Source organism: Pan paniscus, chromosome 18, assembly GCF_029289425.2.
Source record: "Pan paniscus chromosome 18, NHGRI_mPanPan1-v2.0_pri, whole genome shotgun sequence".
NCBI lineage: Eukaryota > Metazoa > Chordata > Mammalia > Primates > Hominidae > Pan > Pan paniscus.
Window position 1 is genome coordinate 4768900 of NC_073267.2, and position 22556 is coordinate 4791455.

Here is a 22556-nt window from a genome sequence, read left to right on the forward strand (position 1 = left end):
TATCTTGGGGCCAGGGGATGACGTGTGTGTAACAAGGCTGCTGTGGATTTGAGCCTGGGAGCGCATGCTCCGGGGAGAAATATGTGAGGAGTTTCTTCATCTTTTTTTTTTTTTTTTTTTGAGACAGGGCCTCATTCTGTCTCCCAGGCTAGAGTGCAGTGGCACAATCATAGCTCACTGCAGCCTCGACCTCCTGGGCTCAAGCAAACCTCCTACCTCAGCCTCCAAGCAGCTGGGCCTACTACACCTGGCCATTTTTTCTTTTTGTAGCAACATAGTCTACCTACGTTGCCCAGGCTGCTCTCAAACAATCCTCCTGCCTTGGCCTCCCAAAGTGCCAGGATTATAGGCGTGAGCCTGACAAGAAGAGTTTCTTGGGGGAAAGAAGTAGGTTTAACCCTGAAAAACTTTCTCCGATCAAATGAGAAGAGGTCCCCAGAAGCAGCAAGTCAACATCACAGTCACAAATGTTTATTTGGAGGACCTGACAGCCAGGTCTCAATTGCTAAAGTGTTGCCACAAGAAGGAAGTATTAGGCTTGTCCTGTGTGGTTCCTGAGGGCAAGGCCAGGTTTGATGGGCAAGGGTGACAAGAAACCCATTTTAGCTCAAGGTAAAGGAGGATGTTCAGGTTGAAGCTGCCCAGGAGAGGAACAGGATTGCTGATAAAGAAGTGTCCTGTCCCTGCATGGGTTCCAGCAGAGGCCAGGTATGCAGGGACGGGCACTGCTCAAGTGCTTTCCCTCCTGCTTGTGCTTAAAGTCTGATTCTAGGGAAGACTCTGGGGCTGGTGCCTCCTGGAGGCCCTCTGCCTCTGTCCCTACATCATTTCCTCTGGAACTCCGGCCTCACTGGTTTCTGCGGGAGGCGCTTACCTGCATCAAGCCTGGCCCGCATCCTTGTCTCAGGACCGTGGGCTGTCTCTAGGGTGGTGAGGGATTTATCCAGCAAGCAGTGTCCTTGAGATGAGGCTGCATCCGCCAGCGGGCATCTGGGTGGGCAGGGACTCTTGGAAAGCCAGGGGCTGTGAAGGAAAGGAGAGCTCTTGCACGCCGCATCCCAGCCATTTCAGCAAGGGTCTTGGGGGAGGGTCTGGATGGGCCTCCTCGCCTGCTTCCTTTTTTTCCACTTCACTTGCAGAGGGCTGCTCCTCTCAAAGCTCAAAGTGCTCCTCTTCTCTGATGGAGAAAATCCCTTGGGACAGGGCTCAGAGCCACACGTCGGTAATCCCGGGGAAGATGCGGGCCTCAGTTGTCAAACAGGGCAGCCAGCCTCATAGAACTGCTGTGAGGGACACGGGAGATGCTGGAGGGGTAGATATTTTAACGTTTCATTGAATTGTAACCCACATGCTGGAGGACACAGGTCATGAGTATGAGCTCACTGAATTATCACAAAGCATGAAGAGCAGGTGATGGTGGGGACAGGGAGTGAAGATGATAAGAAAGGCCACAGCCCCTTTACCGTTCTGGGCACGCACTTCCTGTGGCTAAACCCCTCTTTGGCAGCTGACTTGCTGTATCATGCCACACCTCAAACGGTTCCTCAAAGGGCTAGGAAAATCAGATTGAACATGACAACTCAGGTCTCTGAATCCATTTTGTACTCAAGACTGACCCAGCGTTAACATGTAACCCTCATTGAAAGTACTGTCCCATTTATCTTAGAAATCATAGGTTATCTGTCTTAGAGGGACCCAAATTCCCACCCAAGCAGAAATCCCTTAACAGCCAGCCATCCAGCCTCTGAATACTCCCAGCAACAGAGAGCTCACTACCAGAGAGCTACAGCTCTGCTGTTCTGAAGAGAGTAGGGCCTAGAACTAGCCACGGTGCTCCAGGTCTCCTCCCAACTTCTAAGTCTCAACTTTCGGCCAAAAGCCAGGAGCAGGCCGGGTGCGGTGGCTCATGCCTGTAATCCCAACACTTTGGGCAGCCGAGGCAGGTGGATCACTTGAGTGTTGCAGGCCGAAAGAGTGAGGGTCGTGATCAACTCAGTGCACCACTGGAGGCTATATGAGTAAACAGCAAACTGTTCTCATGAAAGCAAGATGTTGGCAAACTGACAAACTGCGTCTGCCACCCAGAAGGAATGCTGAGGGCAGTCACGACCCAGGCACAAGTGTTTCTTGTAATGAGATAATGTGAACCTGTGATCAATCAAGCAGCTGACCAATTGTTACCTCCTCCACCCTGCTCTTTCTACCAAATGAGTATGAAGGGCGGTAGAGGCTCAAGGCGGCTGCCCTTGCTCACTAGAAGCAGGGAGCCGTCTTCTTCTTCCCCTGGCCCCTTCCTTTAAAACAGTTTCTTTTGTTTTAAGTTTTCATTTCTACGTTCGTCCCCCTTCGTTTAGTCCCGTGGTAACCGTGGCAAACCGCGGCACTTGAGGTCAGGAGTTTGAGACCAGCCTGGCCAACGTGGAGAAACCCCATCTCTACTAAAAATACCAGGCGTGGTGGTGCACACCTGTAATCCCAGCTACTCAGGAGGCTGAGGCAGGAGAAATGCATGAACCCAGGAGGCAGAGCCGAGTAAGCCGAGTACTGTGCCTCTGCACTCCAGCCTGGGTGACAGAGTGAGACTCCATCTCCAAAAAAAAAAAAAAGCCAGGGACATGCGCCACAAGGATCCCATGGAGAATGAGCACCACCTCTCTCCTGATCGCAACCAAGCCACCCCCTGCTAACCCTTATACCTGACATCTCCTTCTCCTACAACAGAATAGCAGATACAGAGACTCACTCTGTCGCCTAGGCTGGAGTGCAATGGCGTGATCTCAGCTCACTGCAACCTCCACCTCCTGGATTCAAGCAGTTCTCCTGCCTCAGCCTTCTGAGTAGCTGCGATTACAGGTGCGCACCACTACAGTCCGGCTAATTGTTTTGTATTTTTAGATGGGGTTTCATCATGTTGGTCAGGCTGGAGAACAGCAGTTTGTCAATTCTCTTTGCAACCAGAATGTTCAGAGCACTGTCTACATCTCCCATGGGGCAGGAGACAATAGGAGAGATAATAAATGTGTATCAAAAGACTAATCGCTGATGTGTGTGGCAGCTGCAAGCCCTTCAACCTTCACAAATCACCTGCCTATTTATTGAGGCCATCCACCAAGATAGCCGGCATCCTGGGGAAAACTTGACTTGGGCCCCCTAATTCAGGCAACTTTGCAGCTGTCATTCTCAGCTCCTAATTTTTTTAAATTTATTTTTATTTATTTATTTTTTTGGAGACGGAGTCTTGCTCTGTCACTCAAGCTGGAGTGCAGTGGCGTGATCTCGGCTCACTGCAAGCTCCACCTCCACAGTTCAGGCAATTCTCCTGCCTCAGCCCCCTGAGTAGCTGCGACTACAGATTTTTTGTATTTTGGTAGAGACAGGGTTTCACTGTGTTGCCCAGGCTAGTCTCGAACTCCTGAGCTCAGGCAATTCGCCCGCCTTCGCCTCCCAAAGTACTAGGATTACAGGCGTGAGCCACCACGACCAGCCTTTGTTGTTGTTGTTGTTTTGAGATGGAGTCTCGCTCTGTTGCCCAGGCTGGAGTGCAGTGGCATGATCTCGGCTCACTGTAACCTCCACCTCCCAGGTTCAAGCGATCCTCCTGCCTCAGCCCCACTAGTAGCTGGGATTACAGGCAGGCACCACCATGCCCAGCTAATTTTTCTATTTTTAATAGAGACGGAGTTTCGCCATGTTGGCCACGCTGGTCTTGAAGTCCTGACCTTGGGTGATCCACCTGCCTTGGCCTCCCAAAGTGCTGGGATTACAGGCACGAGCCACCATGCCCGGCCAGCTCCTTTTTTTTTCAGTCGGGGGTGTGGTGAGAGGAGCTGCTTTGGGGAACTCATTCCTTTCTACAGCTGACAGATTTAGAGCTGGTCCTGCCGCAGCCCCCAGTCCTATCCCCTCCTCTGTCAGCACAGGTTCTTGTCAATCAACAGAAAAAACTTGCAACTCAGCAGGGCAAGAGGAGAAAGGAGACCAACGCAGAGGATGATATAACGCCATCCCTGCCCAGGACCTGCAGGGCAAGGGAGGCCGAGCCGGACAACTCAACAGAGTGAAAATGACAAATGCTACAAGGCCACACAGCATCGAGGAAAGCACAGACAGACAGCTGGTTCAAGAAAGGACAGGAGGATGGACTAGGATGCGGGGGAACAGGGTGGAGCCAGAAACACAAAAAAATCTGAAGCTGAGGACAGCATGGCCAGCTGGCTCCAAGAGGCTGTCTGAGGATTTGCATGTGCTTTACATACTGGTCTGGGGCCAGTTAGTCAACCGATAACGGGGCCAAGGTCACAGGAAGGGACCCCTCTTCCACTCAATAGCCCTTCAAACATCTAGCAGAGCTGGGGCATCGCTCTGCTGCACGGCCAAAGACACCCCCAAATCATGGCACCAAAGGCACGTTTTTATTATAACCCACCCAGTACCAGAAAGACATAGAAATGGCCTTTCTCTATAAAATACAGCAAGAAAGCACGAACTGGAAGTACTAGTGGAAGAAAAACAGGAAGGCACACAGTATGGAACCATTCGTAAGACTAACGGGAAAAAATGACACCATATATTTCAGTCCCTCACATGTGTGTAACTTGACCACCTGCCCAATTCAGTGTCCTTAAAATAAGAGCAAACCAAATGCTTGGGAGGAGTGAAATTATTTCAACTATTGAGACTCGGCAAGAATTTCTTCTGAGAATCCTCATAAAGAGGAAACAGATACAGCGCAAGGTAATGACACTTGAGAACATTCTTAGAGCAGACATACATTTTCCATGAAGTTTATCCCTAATAGAGACTCTTAAAATAGGGTAGGGGACCAGCCAGGCGTGGTGGCTTATGCCTATAATACCAGCACTTCAGGAGGCCAAGGCAGGTGAATCAGTTGAGGCCAGGGGTTGGAGACCAGCCTGGCCAACATGGCAAAATCCTGTCTGTACTAATAATACAAAAATTAGCTGGGCACGGTGGTGCATGCCTGTAATCCCAGTTACTCGGGAGGCTGAGGCAGGAGAATCGCTTGAACCCGGGAGGCGGAGGTTGCAGTGAGCCGGGATAGCACCACTGTACTCCAGCCTGGGTGACAAAAGTGAAACTTCATCTAAAAAAAAAAAAAATAGGGCAGGGGAGGCCACATAGAACCAAGAATGCCTGGCCCTGCCTCAAAGAAATCACCCCCCAAAGAGGGTCCATGACACATGCTTAGGACACTTCTCCTGAACTGTCACCTTACATGCTGTTGGTAGGAGAGAAAATTGGTACCATGCATTTGGGGGATGGTAGCTACTAAAATCTAGTTATAATAGCCCTAAGTTGGAAACAACATAAATGTCCACCATGGGCCAGGTGCGGTGGCTCATGCCTGTAATCCCAGCACTTTGGGAGGCCGAGGTGGATGGATCACGAGGCCAGGAGTTTAAGACCAGCCTGACCAACATGGTGAAACCCTGTCTCTACTAAAAATACAAAAAGTAGCAGGGTGTCGTGCTGTGTGCCTGTAATCCCAGCTACTCGGGAGGCTGAGACAGGAGAATGGCTTGAACCTGGGAGGCAGAGGCTGCAGTGAGCTGAGATTGAGCTATTGCACTCCAGCCTGGGTGACAGAGCAAGACTCTGTCTCAAAAATAAATAAATAAATAAATAAATAAAAATAAATGTCCACCACTAGGTGAATGGATAAACAAACTGTGGTCTATTCATACAATGAAATAGTACTTAGCAAGAAAAATGAACATTTATGTTTACATAAAAACATAAATAAATCTCAGAGATATTGTGTTGAGCAAAAGAAGCTAGACAAAAAGAACTTATGTGTTGTATGACTGATACAAGGTTCTAGAACAGGCAAAACTCCAGCCTGGCCAACATGGTGAAACCCTATCTCCACCAAAAAATTGAAAAATTAGGCCAGGCGCAGTGGCTCACGCCTGCAATCCCAAAACTTTGGGAGGCCGAGGTGGGTGGATCACCTGAGGTCAGGAGTTCGAGACCAGCCAGGCCAACATGGTGAAACCCCATCTCTACTAAACAAAAATTACCTGGGCGTGGTGGCGGGCGCCTGTAATCCCAACAACTCGTGAGGCTGAGGCAGGAGAATCACTTGAACCCAGGAGGCAGAGGTTGCAGTGAGCTGAGATTGTGCCACTGCACTCCAACCTGGAGAACAACAGTGAAACTCCACCTCAAGAAAAAAAAAAAAAAAAAAAAATTAGCCAGGCGTGCTGGCACACACCTGCGGTTCCTGTTACTCGGGAGGCTGAGACGGGAGAATCACTTGAATCCAAGAGGTGGAGGTTGCAGTGAGCTGGGATCATGCCCCTGCACTCCAGCCTGGGCAACAGAGCCAGACCCTGTCTCAATCAATCAATACACAACAGAGAAAACTAATATACTGTGATAGGAATTAAAACCAAGGCCAGGTGTGGTGGCTCATGCCTGTAATCTCAGATCTTTGGGAGGCCGAGGTGGGAGGACTGCCTGAGGACAAGAGTTTTCAGACCAGCTTGGGCAGCATGGTGAGACCTTGTTCCTATTTTTTAAAAAAAGAGAAGAAATTAAAACTATGGTGAGATTCCACCATACACCTACCAGAATACCTAAATAATGATAAATCTGACAATAATAAGTGCTGGTGAGAATGCAAGGCAACTGGAACTCTCATAAAAATGGTAGAGAATAGAGAACTACATACAAATAAAACATTAAAAAACGTGTAAATCTGAGTAAGTCCCATGTACAGTACCAATGTCAATTACCTGGTTTCTATGCTAACTGTAGCTATGCAAGATGTTAACACTGAGGGATACTGGGTGATCTCCCTATACATCTCTTTAAAAAAAAAAAAAAAAAAAAAAAGATAGGCCAAGAGCAGTGGGTGACGTCTGTAATCCCAGCACTTTGGGAGGCCGAGACGGGCAGATCACCTGAAGTCAGAAGTTTAAGACTAGACTGGCCAACATGGTGAAACCCGTCTCTACTAAAAATACAAAAAAATTAGCTGGGCGTGGTGGCGCACACCTGTAATCCCAAATAACTCGGGAGGCTGAGACAGAAGAATCACTTGAACCCGGGAGGCAGAGGTCCACTGCACTCCAGCATGGGTGACAAACCGAGGCTCTGTCTCAAAAACAAATAGAGATGAGGTCTTGCTATGTTGTCCAGGCTAGTCTAGAAATCCAGGGCTAAAGCCATCTTCCCCCTTCAGCCTCTCTAGTAGCTGAGACTACAGGTTAGAACCACCAACCCAGACTTCTCCCTGTACATTTCGATAATTATTTCAAAACTTAAAAATCTGAAAGAAAGCAAACTGCTTGATAGTGGCAGAAAGCAAGCATGAGGGGATTCTGGGGCTTGCTGGGGGTGTTGGCTACCTGGGTGTATGTTCAGTTTGTGAAAATTCACGGAGCGCCTAAGCTATGCACCCTCTTCTGAATGTGTTACCCAGTACTCCAATAAAAGGCTTTTGGCCCTGCAGAGGTGGCTCACGCCTGTAATCCCAGCACTTTGGGAGGCCAAGGCGGGCGGAGCACCTGAGGTCGCGAGTTCGAGACCAGCCTGACCAACATGGAGAAACCCCGTCTCTACTATAAGTACAAAATTAGCCGGGCGTGGTGGCGCATGCCTGCAATCCCAGCTACTCAGGAGGCTGAGGCGGAAGAATCGCTTGAACCCGGGAGGCGGGGGTTGCGGTGAGCCGAGATCGCGCCACTGCACTCCAGCCTGGTCAACATGAGCTAAATTACGTCTAAAAAAAAAAAAATTAAAACAGCCGAGCTGGAGGTGTGTGCCTGTAATACCAGCTACTCAGGAGGCTGAGGCGGGAGGCTTGCTTGAGCCCGGAAGATGGAGGCTGCAGTGAGCCGAGATCGCGTCACTGCACTCCATCCTGGGCGACACAGCACGACTCTTTTAAAAACAGGTTTTGTTGAGTGCCGCATTGATCCGGTCCCTCCCACGCCCCCTGTGCTTCACAAAAACGTCAGGTCCGAGCTCCGGCGCGGCGGTCTCCTCCGCGGGTCTGGCCCGGGACTCGGCAGAAGGACGAGCAGCTCCTTGGGGCCGGCAGTCTCCCATCGCACTCAGATTGACACGGCAATGTTTCGGATACTTTGGGTAAAAATTAAATGTCTTACGAAAAGTCCTGTCACCCGTTTCTTGATTAGTTTTTACGGCGGCTTCCAGAACCTTTCGACAGCGCGAGCTCAGTGCCCGGAGGCCGCCGTCACCTGCTCTCCGGGAAGGCCCTGGGCAGGCGGGCAGCGCGCTGAAGGAGTCCGGGAGCAGATCGTGCGTGAGAGCGCGCGCGCGCCAGGCGCGGGGGCGGGGCCAGACGTGCGTGCTGGCGGGAGCGCGCGCGCCATGGCCTGAGGCGTCTGGGAACATGCGCGGCGAGGGGACGGGCGGGGCGAGTCCGGGAAGGGGCGGGGCCGCAGCCGCGCCCCTGACTTCCACCGCCTGCGGGTGAGACCGCCTACCATCGCCCGGCGCGCTTGAGCATGCAAGGGGAGGTGGGATTCCCCTGGCCCGCCCCCAAGCCACGCCTCTGGCCTATGAGAACTGAGCTGTCCCGCAGGGACCGAGAGAGGAGCCTCCGCTTTCGCAGGGGCTGGGCGTTCCGGGCGCACTGCGCCCTCTGTTGATCCTCTTAGGAGCTGCGTGGGGACCGTCGGGCCTGCCGTTTCGCACCTGGCCGAAAGGGGTCGCTGTGCCGGGCCAGATCCTATGTAACTTTAGCTGGATAATCTCAGCAAGAGAAAATTGGCTGCAGTGCAAAGAAGCCAGGCTCAAAAGGCTGAGTTATCCCATTTATATGACATGTCACAGGTAAGACTATAGCAACATAGATCAGTGGCTCCTAGGGGCTGGGTTGACCACCAAGAGGCATGGGGAGCATTGGAAATGAAGGAACTAATTCATATTTTTTTATTTTGCTTTGGTTTTATTATTTATCTATTTATTTATTTTTGAGACAGTTTCGCTCTTGTTGCCCAGGCTGGAGTGCAATGGCGCGATCTCGGCTCACCGCAACCTCCGCCTCCTGGGTTCAAGCGATTCTCGTGCCTTAGCCTCCCGAGTAGCTGGGATTACAGGCATGCGCCACCACGCCCAGTTAATTTTGTATTTTTAGTAGAGACAAGGTTTCTCCATGTTGGTCAGGCTGCTGTCGAACTCCCGACCTCAGGTGATCCGCCCACCTTGACCTCCCAAAGTGCTGGAATTACAGGCGTGAGCCACCGCACCCGGCATGTTTTATTTTTTTTTAATCATATCGTGATCATAGTGGTGGGTAGGAAACTACGCATTTGCGTGTAGGAAACACGCAAAACCAAATATCAGAAAGTCTGACTTCTACTAAATGTAACTACTTTCATTTTTTAAATTTTTTTTTTTTTTTTTTTTTTTAAGATGGAGCGTCGCCCTGTCACCCAGGCTGGAGTGCAGTGGCACAATCTCAGCTCACTGCAACCTCCACCTCCCGGGTGCAAGTGATTCTCCTGCCTCAGCCTCACCAGTAGCTGGGACCACAGTTACTGGCATTCGCCACCATGCCAGGCTAATTTTTGTATTTTTAGTAGAGACGGGGTTCCACCATGTTGGCCAGGCTGGTCTCAAACTCCTGACCTCAAGTGATCCGCCCACCTCGGCCTCTCAAACTGCTGGGATTACAGGCATGAACCACTACTGTGCCCAGCCTAATTTTTGTATTTTAGTAGAGTTGGGGATTCACCATGTTGGCCAGGCTGGTCTTGAACTCCTGACCTCATGTGATCCACCCGCCTCGGCCTCCCAAAGTGCTGGGATTACAGGTGTGAGCCACCACGCCCGGCCAACTACTTTAATTTTTTAAAAAAGATATTAAAACCAGAAAGCAGGTGTTTGCTGGAGACTGGGAGGAGGGGGAAGGAGTGACTGCTTCATGGAGTCATTTTGGAGTGACAGACATGTTTTGGAACCAGGTAGGCTGTGTAACAGTGTGAATGTATGAAGTGCCATTGAATTGTTCACTGTAAAATTCCAAGAAAACCTGCAGACTCCTGCCTTTCTGTGAAGAGTTCGTATCCACTGTCATCGTGGGGTGAGCTGTCATTCTGCCTTCTGCTCTGGCCTCAGTCCCCAAGCACCCAGCACTGTGAGCATGAGGCATAGGAGGGGACCACGGTGTAAATCGATCTCTGGTCACGGAAGAGTGAAGGATTTAAAGGACCATGGCCTAGCCTGGGCAACATGGCAAAACCCTGCCTCTACAATAAAATACAAAAAAGTCAGCCGGGCCCAGGCCAGGCATGGTGGCTCACACCTGTAATCCCAGGACTTTGGGAGGCCAAGGTGGGCGGATCACCTGAGGTCAGGAGTTCAAGACCAGCCTGGCCAACATGGTGAAACCCCATCTCTACTAACAATACAAAAATTAGCTGGGCATGATGGTGGGTGCCTGTAGTCCCAGCTACTCAGGAGGTTGAGGCAGGAGAATCGCTTGAACCTGTGAGGCAGAGGTTCCAGTGAGCCAAGATCGTGCCATTGCATTCCAGCCTGGGTGACACAGCAAGACTCCATCTCAAAAAAAAAAAAAAAAAAAAAAAAATTAGCCAGGCTTTGTGGTACAGGCCTGTAGTCCTAGCTACTAGGGAGGCTGAGGTGGGAGGATCACTTGAGACCAGGAGGTCAAGGATGCAGTGAACTGTGATCAAAACACTGCACTGCAGCCTGGGCGACAGAGCAGGACCCCATCTCACACCAAAAAATAATAATAATAATTTAAAAATAGCCGGGCATGGTGGCTCATCCCTTTAATCCCAGAACTTTGGGAGGCTGAGGTAGGCGGATCACTTGAGGTCAGGAGTTCAAGACCAGCCTGGTCAACATGGTGAAACCCTGTCTCTACTAAAAATACAAAAATTAGCTGGGCATGGTGGTGCACTCCTGTAGTCCCAGCTACTTGAGAGGCTGAGGCAAGAAGATTGCTTGAACCCAGGAGATAGAGGTTGCAGTGAGCCGAGATCACGCCACTGCACTCCAGACTGGGAGACAGAGACTCTGTCTCGAAATAAAGGACCATGCCAATCCCCAATAGGATGCAATGTCCTTGTGCCGTTATTATCGCCAATTTGTAGAAGAAGAAATTGAGGCTCAGAGGAAGCGGTTTGTCAGAGGGGGAACTGACCTCTGGCAGACCAATTCCAGGATCTTAGCACTTAAACACGACACCACGGGGGGGCAGGGGGGTGCTGGGGGGGTGCGGTTGGAGGGGGGTGGGGTTCCCCTTCTAGGGGAGGAGAGGATGAGGCTCAGAGAAGTTACAGAAGCCCAGGAAGTGGCAAAACCTAGGGATTAACCACAGCGTAGGGACCAAGCAGGGCCCCTGAACACCTGTGTCCTTTCCCAGGTGTTCGGAATCGGTGGCTTGGTTGTCCTTCTCTCCTTGCCGCCCACCAAAGAGCCACTCCCCAGCTTCAACACCATCTTCCATCTTTACAGAATAGCCAGGGTCATCCCAGGGAAACTGAGGACCCCAATTTTTCATCGCAACACCACACACAAGCTGAGGGAGTAACTGTGCTCACACACACCCAGTCCGCTTTGGGGGGCCCAAGGACCCCCCTACTCTAGATGAGGTAGCGCTGCCCTGGTCTTCAGGCCAGCCCACACCCAGGAGACTCAGAATCTAAAAAACAAAGTACAAACTTTATTTTGTTTCTTTACAAAGGCACGGTGGCCTCTTGGTTTTTTTCTCCCCACTTTCTTAACAAAATATAATAGCTTCTCCTTGAACACGAAGACCTCAAAATTGTAAAAAAAGAAAAAAGAAAAAGAAAAACAAAACAAAAACAGAAAGCAAACCAAAAAGAAATAAAAAACCAACAACAAACAAAACAAAAAGAGAGAGACAGACATTTTTGGGGTGGAAGATGAGACCTGGAGGCATAGGTGGGGGCTGGGGGGGTGGGAGAGTGGCGAATTCTAGTGCCGAGATGGGGAAGGGGGAGGGGGGCACAGCAGCAGCAAACCCCAACCGAGAAGCAACGGAGGCCTCCGGGCCCCCAGAACGCCCCAGCCTAGTCTTACCCCCAACCATGTAAGTGCTTAAAGGAGAAAGAAGAAAACCCAAAAAGAGGAGGGAAAGGGGATTGAAGGCTGACAATCCCAGGCTGGCTCTGGGCAGGGAAGAAATAACCTGGGGTTTTGTTTAATTTTCCCTGTTCTTAAAAAACATATTTAAAGGAAAAAATGCTTTTTGGCAGAGAGAGGCCAGGCATCTCCGTGTCAGCTTCCTCCAGCCCCCGGGGCCGAGGCCCAGCCCTGGGGTCCCGATGCTCCCACACGCTCTGCGACACCCCAGCCCCGGGACCTCGGGTTGAGTGGCTTCGTTCAAAGGTCGATTTACAGTATTGAAAAAGAGGTCATAAAAGAGACCCAAATGACATCGTAATTTTGTAAAAATTTCTCACTCATTCGCCCATGTCTCTCCCTGTGGCTGCCCCGGCTCCCTCCAGCCCCCAGAAGGGAGAGGAGGGCTGGGGGGGTAGTCAGGGAAGCTCCCCGTCCCCCGACGGCTCCTCCCGGCTCTGGTCCATGGCGTCACTGTCTGAGGCCTCGGAGTCGGAGGCGGTGTCAGAGGTGGGGGCCTCCGGGCAGCTGCGGACCGGCTTCACGATGACAGCTCGCCGCTGCTCCTCCTCCAGCTCCTGCTTTTCCTGGGTGCCCTCGATGTGCTGGATTGCCTGGACAGGGACGAACCACTGAGAAGGCTCGGCCGGGGATACATGGCCAGCCAGGAGACAGTGGCGGCCCTCAGCCAGCCACTGTCACCCCCAAAACACATAGCCCAGAAATAAGCCTTGCAAAGCAGCAGGGGAGGCCCACTAGAGTACAGGAAAAACAAACTCCTTTTACTTTTCTTTTTGGAGACAAGGTCTCGCTATATCACCCAGGCTAGAGTGCAGTGGCATGATCATAGCTTACTGCAGCCTCAGACTCCTGGGCTCCAGCGATCCTCCTACTGCTCCCTCCCTAGTAGCTGGAACCACAGGGGTGCGCCACCATCCCCAGCTAACTTCTGTATTTTTGGTAGAGACGAGGGGGTTCTTGCTATGTTGCCCAAGCTGATCTCGAACTCCTGACCTCAGGCAATCTTCCTGCCTCAACCTCCCAAAGTCCCAGGATTACAGGCATAAGCCACCACGCCTGACCCAGGAACAAACTTTCAAAACCCCTCTGTTAAGTTGAAAAATCCATTCCGGGAAGACGACAGTCCCAGTGCTGCTTAGAAATTATATTATATGTATTAGCCAGGCGCAGTGGCTCACGCCTGTAATCCCAACACTTTGGGAGGCCAAGACAGGAGGATCACCTGACGTCGGGAGTTCGAGACCAGCCCCTCAACAGAGGCCAGAAGCCTACTAAAAATACAAAATTTGCCAGGCGTGGTGGCACATGCCTATAATCCCAGCTACTTGGGAGGCTGAGGCAGGAGAATCACTTGAACCTGGGAGGAGGTTGTGATGAGCCGAGATAGCACCATTGCACTCCAGCCTGGGCAATAAGAGCGAAACTCCATCTCAAAAAAAAAAATAATAATAATATGGACCTTTCATATGTTTTTGTTTGTTTGTTTTTTGAGAAAGAGTCTCACCGTGTCACCCAGGCTGGAGTGCAGTGGTGCAATCTCAGCTCACTGCAACTTCCACCTCCCATGTTCAAGCGATTCTCCTGCCTCAGCCTCCCAAATAGCTGGGATTACAGGCGTGCGCCACCACATCCGGCTAATTTTTGTATTTTTAATAGAGATGGGGTTTTCACCATGTTGGCCAGGCTGGTCTCGAACTCCTGACCTCAAGTGATCCACCCACTTTGGCCTCCCAAAGTGCTGGGATTGCAGGTGTGAGCCACCACACCCGGCCATATGTTTATGTATTTTAAAGCTTGCCTATTAACTTATTAAAGGCCTTTGTTATTAATTGTATTACACAATTTGCAAAGTTTATGAGCAATTAAAATTCGAGGAGATTGATGGATTTTTTTTCCTGTTTTGGCTTTTTTGGTTATTTATTTATTTACTTATTTACTGATTTCTGATGTTGGGCTCCTCAAGGGGCCCTGTTCAAGGGTGAATGCAACTGTAACTTCAGGCTTGACCCACAGAGCTTCCTCCTCTGTAGGAGGCCCAACTATCACCAGCCCTGCCACCTGTATCTCCATCCTAGGAGATGGAGCTGAGACAATGTTCCAGACCAACCCAAGAGCTGGATGCAGGAACTCTGTAACCAGGGGGCTCTGGGAGCAAAGGACCCTCCCCGGAAACCCCATATTGAGGGAAGGGACAGTCTTCCTGGCCAACTCCTCCTACTGGCGTGGTAGGCCCTGCCCTGATCTCTGGCCCTCACATTCTCCACTTGCAGATCCAGGGATGGGGCCCCCCAAGGCTTCCAGCCCTCCACCCCTTCCCACACAAGCACCATCTTCCTCCGCTTCTGCCCCTCTTTTCTAGTCTGCCCTAAAGAGCCTGTTCCCGGAGTATGATCCCCACAAGCTGCCCCTTTCTCAAGCTCAGGTACCTGCACGATGGTGTCCAGATTTTGCCGGGATGTGGAAACAGAGTTGATGACCGAGGAGGGGCCCATGGTGACGACATTGATGTGGTGGGAGGGAGGAGGAGGCGGTGCTGGCACGATCACCGTTGGGTGGTGGGTGGGGGCCGGAGGGGGCAGAAGCTGGAAGACAGAGGCCCTCAGCCTTTCTCTCAAGGCTTCTCTTGGCCCATCCACCTCCCTTTCATGTAGAGCCGGCCAATGTATAACTGCCTCTCCCCCTTTATATTAAGAAGCAGAGAGGACGTGGCCTAGGGAGAGGCTTCCGCCGTTCAAGATCACCTGTCCCCTTCCCGGTCCCCAGAGCCCACTCCCAGGCGCCTCCTGCTCACCTGGGTCCGCAGGTGCTGCTGTTCCCGCTCCAGCTTCTCCTGGTGCAGCAGCCTCACCTGTTCCTGCTGCTGCTGCAGCTGCACCTGCTGTGCAATCACCTTGAGCTTTTCTGGGTACATGTGGGCCTCCAGCGAGCGCACCTGGAGGCAGGACAGCCTGGGCTCAGGGCCAAGGCCGGGAGCACACCCTGCCCTGTCAGTCTCACAGCAGCTCATTCACTCCTGCTGAAAACCCTAGCACGGGGCGGGCCTCCCTCAACAGAGGCCAGAGGCCTTTCCAGAGCCCTTCAGCCCCTGGCTCCTCTCGCCTCCCACCTCGGCCTCCACTGGACCATGCTCCCTCCTGCCGGAGTCTTTGCCTATGCTATTCCCTCTGCCGGGAACACCTTTCTCTGTCCTTTGGTTAACTATGAGACTCAACTTCCCACTTCCATGGAGAAGCCGTGGAAAACGTCCCTTGAAAAACCCCTCCTGATGCCACAGCTCCAGCCTGGCCTTCAGTGTGGTTTTTTGTTTTTGTTTTTTGGTTTTTTTTGAGCCATGGTCTCCTTCTGTCACTCAGGCGCAGTGTAGTGGCACAATCATGGCTCACTGCAGCCTCCACCTCCTGGGCTCAAGCAATCCTCCCAGCTCAGCCTCCTGAGTAGCCGGGACTACAGGCACACCCCACCACACCTGGCTAATTTTTGTATCTTTTTTGGTAGAGACAGGGTCTCACTATGCTTCCCAGGCTGATCTCAAACTCCTGGGCTCAAGTGATCCTCCCACCTCAGCCCCGCAAAGTGCTGGGATTATAGGTGTGAGCCACCATACCCAGCCCATCACGGTTACATTTTTGTTTTTTTGAGATGGAGTCTCGCTCTGTCTCCCAGACTGGAGTGCAGTGGCACGATCTCGGCTCACTGCAAGCTCTGCCTCCCAGGTTCACGCCATTCTCCTGCCTCAGCCTCCCGAGCAGCGGGAACTACAGGCGCCCACCACCACGCCCGGCTAATTTTTTTTTTTTTTTGTATTTTTAGTAGAGACGGGGTTTCACCGTGTTAGCCAGGATGGTATCGATCTGCTGACCTCAGGTGATCCACCCGCCTCGGCCTCCCACAGCATGGTTACATTTTTGAGATCCTTTGGCTAATCTCCCCCACCCCAACAAAGACGGTGGCCCCCAAGGGCAGAGACGTGTCTGGCTTGCTCCCCACTCCTAGGCCTGGCACCGCAGTAGGTGCTCCTGTAAATAGGGCTCCACCGAGGGCCGCAGAGCATGAGGCGCGACCCCAGGCTCCACGCCCTCTGCACCGCGCGCCGCGCCCAACAGAGGGCGCTGCCTCACCTGCTCCTCCAGCATCATGCGCACCGAGCGCTCCTTGTCCAGCTGCTGCCGCAGCTCAATCATCTCCCGCCGCAGGTCCTCCGCCTTCTCGTCCTCCCAGATGTCCGGGGAGCCTATGCCTTCGTCCTTGTCCTCTGCCCGCCGTCGCTTGGGGGACGAGCCGCTCAGCTCCTGGGGACCCCAAGGAGTCGGTCAGTGTGCCTGACACCTCGGTACCACCACGGAGATTGGGGTTCCATCGCAGCCCCCCAAAGCTGCCCAACACAGGTGAATCTTCATTAGGGAGCCCCTTCTGCAAGTCCAACAAACCAGCCAAATGCCAGGAGAATGGGCTGCTTTACATAACAGTCACCTGGCTCCTTCCAGAGCCCACTCCACCGCACTTGACCGATGGGAAAACTGAGGCCGGGGCAGAAAAAAAAAGTGCCTGGAAGTACTTGTCAGTGGGCAAGAAGCGGCCTGCAGCCACACCTGAGTCCCAGGCCCATGGCTGGGTCCAAGGCATGCCCATGCCAGGGAGAGGGAGCCATGAAGGACAGGGCGCACCTGGATGAAGCGCTTGAGCTGTGTGTTCTGCTGCAAGAGCCTGGTCTTCTCCTGCTCCAGGGAGAAGATGTACTCGGCTGTCTGCTGGAGAATGGCTGCCTGAGGGCGTGGAAAAGCCGAGAGTCAGGCTGGCAGTGTTTACCAGAGCACACTTTCCTCTCCCAGCGGGAACCTGCCGGCTCCTCCAGGAAGCCCTCCCTGCTCTCACCCACCTTGCTGAGCTTCTCTCCGTCTGTGTGGGGGATGAGGGTCTTGAGGGACTGGAATCCCGCGTTGATGCTCTGCATGCGTCTCCGCTCGTTGCTGTTGGCGATCTCCCGCCGAATCCGCCGCTCCTGGTCCCGCTGAGTCTCGGGGGTTAGTGGAATGTTGGCAAGGCTGCCAGAGAGGACAGGGACAGGCTCGGCCAAGGCGCCCTCTTCATCATTCATCTCCAGAGGGCCCCAGTGGAAACTGCATCCCTCCCCTGCTGCAAAAGATGCCAGGCCACCCCCAGAGAGTGATGGAGGGGTGCTCTCTGGGACACCAGGGTGGACTGAATCAAGGCCAAGGATCATTGAGCCTAAGAGTTTGAGATCAGCCTAGGCAACGTAGTGAGACCCTGTCTCTACAAAAAAATAAAATTAGCCAGGTGTGGTGGTGCATGCCTGTAGTCCCAGCTACTCAGGAGGCTGAAGTGGGAGGATCGCTTGAGCCCAGGAGTTGGAGGCTGCAGTGAGCTATGATCACGCCACTGCACTTCAGTCTGGGCAACAGAGCAAGACCTTGTCTCAACAACAACAACAAAAACCCATCCCCTCCCTGGCTTTCCTCACAGGGAGCAGTCTCTCCTCCGGAACAGAATTCCCAGTGTGTCTGAGCATCAAAACATCCAAGAGCTTAGAAACTATGCAGACGACGGGTGCTGGCCCCAGCGTCTGACTAGCAGGCCCGGTGGGGCCCAGAAACGTGCGTGGTGTGATTCTGATGCACGCGGGATGCAGACGACATTCAGGGACGCTGTCCCCGCTCCTGGAACACTTCTGAGTGACTTGCTAGGCACCTGGAGCGCCTCTTCAGCGTCTCAGGCTTTGCCACCCCAGGACTGAGGAAGACGTCCCCACTCCCTTCCTACCCTCACGGCCACGCCCCCCACCACAAGCCCCAGCCCCGCTAGGCTAAGACTTCACAGAAGACAAGTACCACTCACTCCCCAAAAAGACACCAAGCCAACAACCCCTGGGGACACGGCTCCCCACAGCCCACCCACTCCAAGAGACAGACCCACTCTGCGCCGGAGAAGCGAGGCTCCCAGCATGCTGTGGGGAGCGCTGCTGACCCTTGCAGGAGCAGTGGCCAGTGCGGTGAGAAGGCAGCCTGGGGGAAGAGGGCGTGGCTGCTGGATGGGGGCGTGGCTTCGGACGAGGGCGGGGCGTGTGCGCCAGGGGGCGGGGCTGCGGGCCAGGGTGCAGAGGCAGCGGTTGTGGGCCCAAGGCCACGCTCTCGAGGGTTGGGCTTGTGTGTGGCCTGGAGGAGGCATGTCCCCCTCCCTGGACCTCCCCTGCAACTCCCCCCGCCCCTGGCCTGATGGCTTCCAGATGCTGGGCTCCCAGCAGAGGCTGCCGGCCCCACCCGAAGCCGCAGCCCCGGCCTCTTCCTGAGGGGCCCTCCCGGGGTGCCCTGTTCCAGGACTGGGCCAAGGGGGCTCATGCCCCTGAATCTGGGAGAACAGGAAAAGGGTTCTGGGCAGCTCCTACTCCATTGACGAGGGCAGTCTGGGGTCAAGGGGCTGCCAAGTCTAACTCCCCTGCTGTGTGCCCTGGCCCCTTCGCCAGCCCGCAGGCGGAAAGGAGTTTGCATGGACCCCGGAGGCAGCACATCTGCAACAGCTGGAAACAGCCGTGGCCTTCCTGGCCCCACCCAGCCTGCCCATCTGTCCAGCCTTGGCTCCCTGTGGGACCCTGGACGCATTGCTGCCCCTTCCCCGGCCTCGGCTTCCTCTCCCAATAGAGAGGTGTCCGACGCCGGAAGTCTGGATGCAAATCAACCTCCTTCCGTCCTCATCAAGCCAAGCCCCCTCCTCCATCAGGACCCAAAGGCCCAGGGCCTGCACCCAGGGTACAAGTCGCTTACAGGGTCTTGAAATGTCAGCGCTGCAAAAGGGGCCCGGGCCCCCCACTTTCCATGAGAGACTTTAGGGTGCAGGGCAGAGAGGGGATGGTTTTAGGGTCAGTCAGCTGGATGTCAGTGCCCTCACTTCTCCCCGTTCCCCTGCCCTGAAGTGGAGGTGATAGGGGGACTAGAGCAGGCCTGCTGCACGGCTGTGTGTGGCCCAGCCTTGGGGCGGAGTCCAGGCTCCCAGGCCTGGCACAGCCTCAGACCATACCATCTCTGAGAGGCCAGCAGGCCAAGGGGACCAGGACTGCTCTGCAGTGGGTGGCTTAAAGCTGGGGCTCTTTGGAGGTAAGAGGTGGGAAGAGATGTCCATAGGAAGCCACAACACAAGGTAAGTGCAATCTTGAGGCATCACCATCCCCCTCAGGAGAGATGTGGGGAGAGACCCCTGCCCACCCAGCCCCTGGGTCCCTCCTGGCAATGCCCAAAAGCCAGAGCTGACCAGGGGGTGAAAAGGGAGCACCAAGTCCAGCCTTGGGCCACCTGAGAGCTGGCCCTCCTGGAGGGTCCACAACAGAGGGATACATTTTTTTTTTTAAGTTTTTGGCAAGAATTTTCTCACTGAATTGTCACAATGTTCCTGAGTCAGGTGGCCTGAAGACTCCCATGTAAAGAGGGGGGCACAGAGGTTTGAGTAGGGTCCAGCTGCAGCAAGCGCTGGGCATGAACCCTGACCCCAGAGCAGGTGTCAGGCCATAGGGCAGAATGAGCTCTGACCAGCCCACAGAGCCCGATGCCTCAACTGGCAGGTGACAGTTATCCCTGTAAAAGAGAAGACTAGGCCTGGCACAGTGGCTCACACCTATAATCCTAGCACTTTGGGAGGCCAAAGCAGGAGGATCGCTTGAGCCCCAGAGTTCAAGACCAGCCTGGGCAACATAGTGAGACCCCATCACTAGAAAAAATTAAAGAAATCAGCCAGGCATGGTGGAGTGTGCCTATTGTTCCAGCAACTGAGGAGGCTAAGGTGGGAGGACGTAGTAAGCCCAGGAGGTTGAGGCTGCAGTGAGCTGTGATCATGTCACTGTACTCCAGCCTGGGCAACAGAGTGAGACCTTGTCTCAAAAAAAAAAAAAAAAAGGACCAGGCATTCGGAAATCGCTGTAATCGTGTAACTCTTTTTATTATTCACAGACCTCGTTGACATTTTTCCCTGCCTGATTCTCACAAAACCCAGTGGGGTGGCCGAGATTACAGTGAGCAAGTAATGCAGGGTCGTGGGAAGGAAGGTGATGATCCCAAGGTCAAGCAGCCAGACCGGGCACAACAGCAACCTGCAGATGCCAACCCACTGAAGCGCCTCTACTGACTGCTAGTTCACACAGCCCGCCACTTACCAGAAGCGGGTGTGTGACTGCAAGCTCAGCCATCACCCCTGCCCCTCTGAACACAAGCCCACAAGTGAGGTGACTTGCCCAAGGTCACACCCAGCAGCTGGGCAGGACAGGGTGCAGCCAGATGCACCCTTCTGCACCTCCCGGCCCAAGTCCCACCAACTCCTCTGCTCTTGGGAGCTGACCCTCAGCCTCTTCCTTCCCTTCCCCGCAAGGCAGCCCACTAACTGGGAGACCAAAGGAGACCACCAGACCCCAGTCCCGAAAACCCCAGCCGGAAGTTCTCACAAGGAAGAGCAGCTGGGGCTGGGATCAGGGGCCTGTGTCGCCTCCTACTCTGCACCAGAATCTGCCGGCCCAGCTTCTCCAATGCTCCATCCTGCCTCCTTCCTCTCCAAAGCCATCAGCCCAGTCTCCTGGTTCAGAAACCAGCTGCTGGCTAACCTAGTGCTTAACTTAGGTTAAGCACTTTCTTAAATCCAAGAAAGCAAATTTCCCCCCAAAAGGTACAGTTCCTCGTGGGGACCTGAATCTGCCACCAAGACCCTCAAATGTAACTCACCTAAATTGCCCTGGAAGTACCCGCCGACAGAGTCCTTTAATAGAATGCATTCTAACCAAGGCTTCTGATTGGTGGAATAGGAGCTAACCAGGGGTTGTGATTGGTGGAGTGCCGCTAACCAGGAATTCTTATTGGTGGAATGCTGACCAACCAGGGCTTCTGATGGCTGACCAACCAGGGGTTCCTGTTGATGAAGGATGGTTAATTGAAATTTCCAGGTGATACTGCACTGAATAAAGTGGATTTTTCTGCAAATGCCTGAAAGTTTCTGATAGCTCTTTCTGGGGTTTTGCATTTACAGTTAAGGTCTGTAAAGGTCCTACACACACAGTAAAGATCCACTATCCTCTCCCTGGCCACTTCAGACTCCTCCAGGTGAAAATCAAAGGTGACCCAAGTCCACCAACACCGAGGTTCTCTTTTTTCTTTTGACTGAGTCTCGCTCTATTGCCCAGGCTGGAGTGCAGTGGCGCAATCTTGGCTCACTGCAATCTCTACCTCCAGGGTTCAAGCGATTTTCATGCCTCAGCCTCCCAAATAACTGGGATTACAGGCGTGATCCACCAAGCCTGGCTAATTATGGGGGGTGGAGGGGGGTTTGAGACAGAGTCTCGCTCTGTTGCCCAGGCTAGAGTGCAGTAGCACAATCTCAGCTCACTGCAATTTCTACCTCCCGAGTTCAAGCAATTCTCATGCCTCAGCCTCCCGAGTAGCTGGGATTACAGGGGCCCACCACCACGCCCAGCTAATTTTTGTATTTTTAGTAGAGATGGGGTTTCACCATGTTGGTCAGGCTGGTCTCGAACTGTTGACCTCAAATGATCCATCCGCCTCAGCCTCCCAAAGTGCTGGGATTATAGGCATGAGCCACCATGCCCAGCCACACTGAGGCTCTCTTGCTTCCTGCAAGCCAGGCTCCTGGGTCCAAACAGGGGCTGCCCTAGATTTAGGAATAAGGTCACTGAGCAGCCAATGGCCAAGGAACAAAATTTGGGCACCAGCCTTGGATGCTAAGGCAAGAGCCTCCACACATACCACCACAGCACCCACAAAATCTGCTGAGACTGACGCTGGCATCCCAATCAGACACTTGGAGGGACGGGGCATGCCCTTCAAGTCTAGAACCCTGCCAGGTACCTATCCCTCCTGCCCAGCCCAAAGTCAAGTACCCCCCAATCCTTCTACACCTGCCTGCCCAGCTCCAGCCTCAAACCGGCCACTGAGAACTTTCATTTCACACTGCCCTGAAGTCACTCACATACCTCAGGGTCACTTAACATCTACACAGTCAACGTGGGAAAGTCTCCCAAACCCAAAAAAGCACTAAGGCACTCATCCTTCTCTAACCTAATCAGCCCGAGGTTCTCATCCATGCTCCATCCCCGCTGCTGCTACACTACTCACCCATACTCTGTACTCTGACCTGGCCAGTCTGCTGCCCTTCCCCTCGGTCCCAGAACACACCATGCCCAGGCTGTTGCCATCAGAAACATCCCTGCCTCCCTCCCTTCCCCAAAGCTCCTCCAGCCCATCAGTGGGAATCCTGCACTGGGCTCAAGTGCAAAAAGTCCAGCCTTGCCACTTACTAGCTGTGGAACACCAAGCCTCAGTTTCCTCCATCTGTAAAATATGGAAACACTGCTTCACTTCACAGGGTCATGGTGAAGTTTAAAAGAGATCAAGAAAGGCCAGGCACGGTGGCTCACGCCTGTA

At 53.2% G+C, this 22556-nt stretch overlaps 2 protein-coding genes across 3 annotated transcripts in view; both read right to left on the reverse strand.

Annotated features, from left to right (window-relative positions):
* SRL (sarcalumenin) overlaps positions 1–11208 on the reverse strand; it is a 69796-nt gene extending 58588 nt beyond the window's left edge. The window contains exon 1 of the mRNA XM_055100815.2: positions 875–11208. Coding sequence (XP_054956790.1) covers positions 875–896 — 22 coding nt within the window. The 5' untranslated portion in view covers positions 897–11208. The remainder of the gene's footprint in view (positions 1–874) is intronic.
* A 458-nt stretch (positions 11209–11666) lies between these two features.
* Positions 11667–22556, reverse strand: part of TFAP4 (transcription factor AP-4) — a 50254-nt gene continuing 39364 nt past the window's right edge. For both annotated transcript variants that reach the window (XM_034939699.3, XM_034939697.3), the window contains exons 2-7: positions 17006–17171; positions 16794–16892; positions 16248–16418; positions 14921–15061; positions 14556–14711; positions 11667–12722 (exon numbers count right to left, since the gene is read on the reverse strand). In XM_034939699.3, coding sequence (XP_034795590.1) covers positions 12528–12722; positions 14556–14711; positions 14921–15061; positions 16248–16418; positions 16794–16892; positions 17006–17080 — 837 coding nt within the window. In that variant the 5' untranslated portion in view covers positions 17081–17171 and the 3' untranslated portion in view covers positions 11667–12527. The remainder of the gene's footprint in view (positions 12723–14555; positions 14712–14920; positions 15062–16247; positions 16419–16793; positions 16893–17005; positions 17172–22556) is intronic.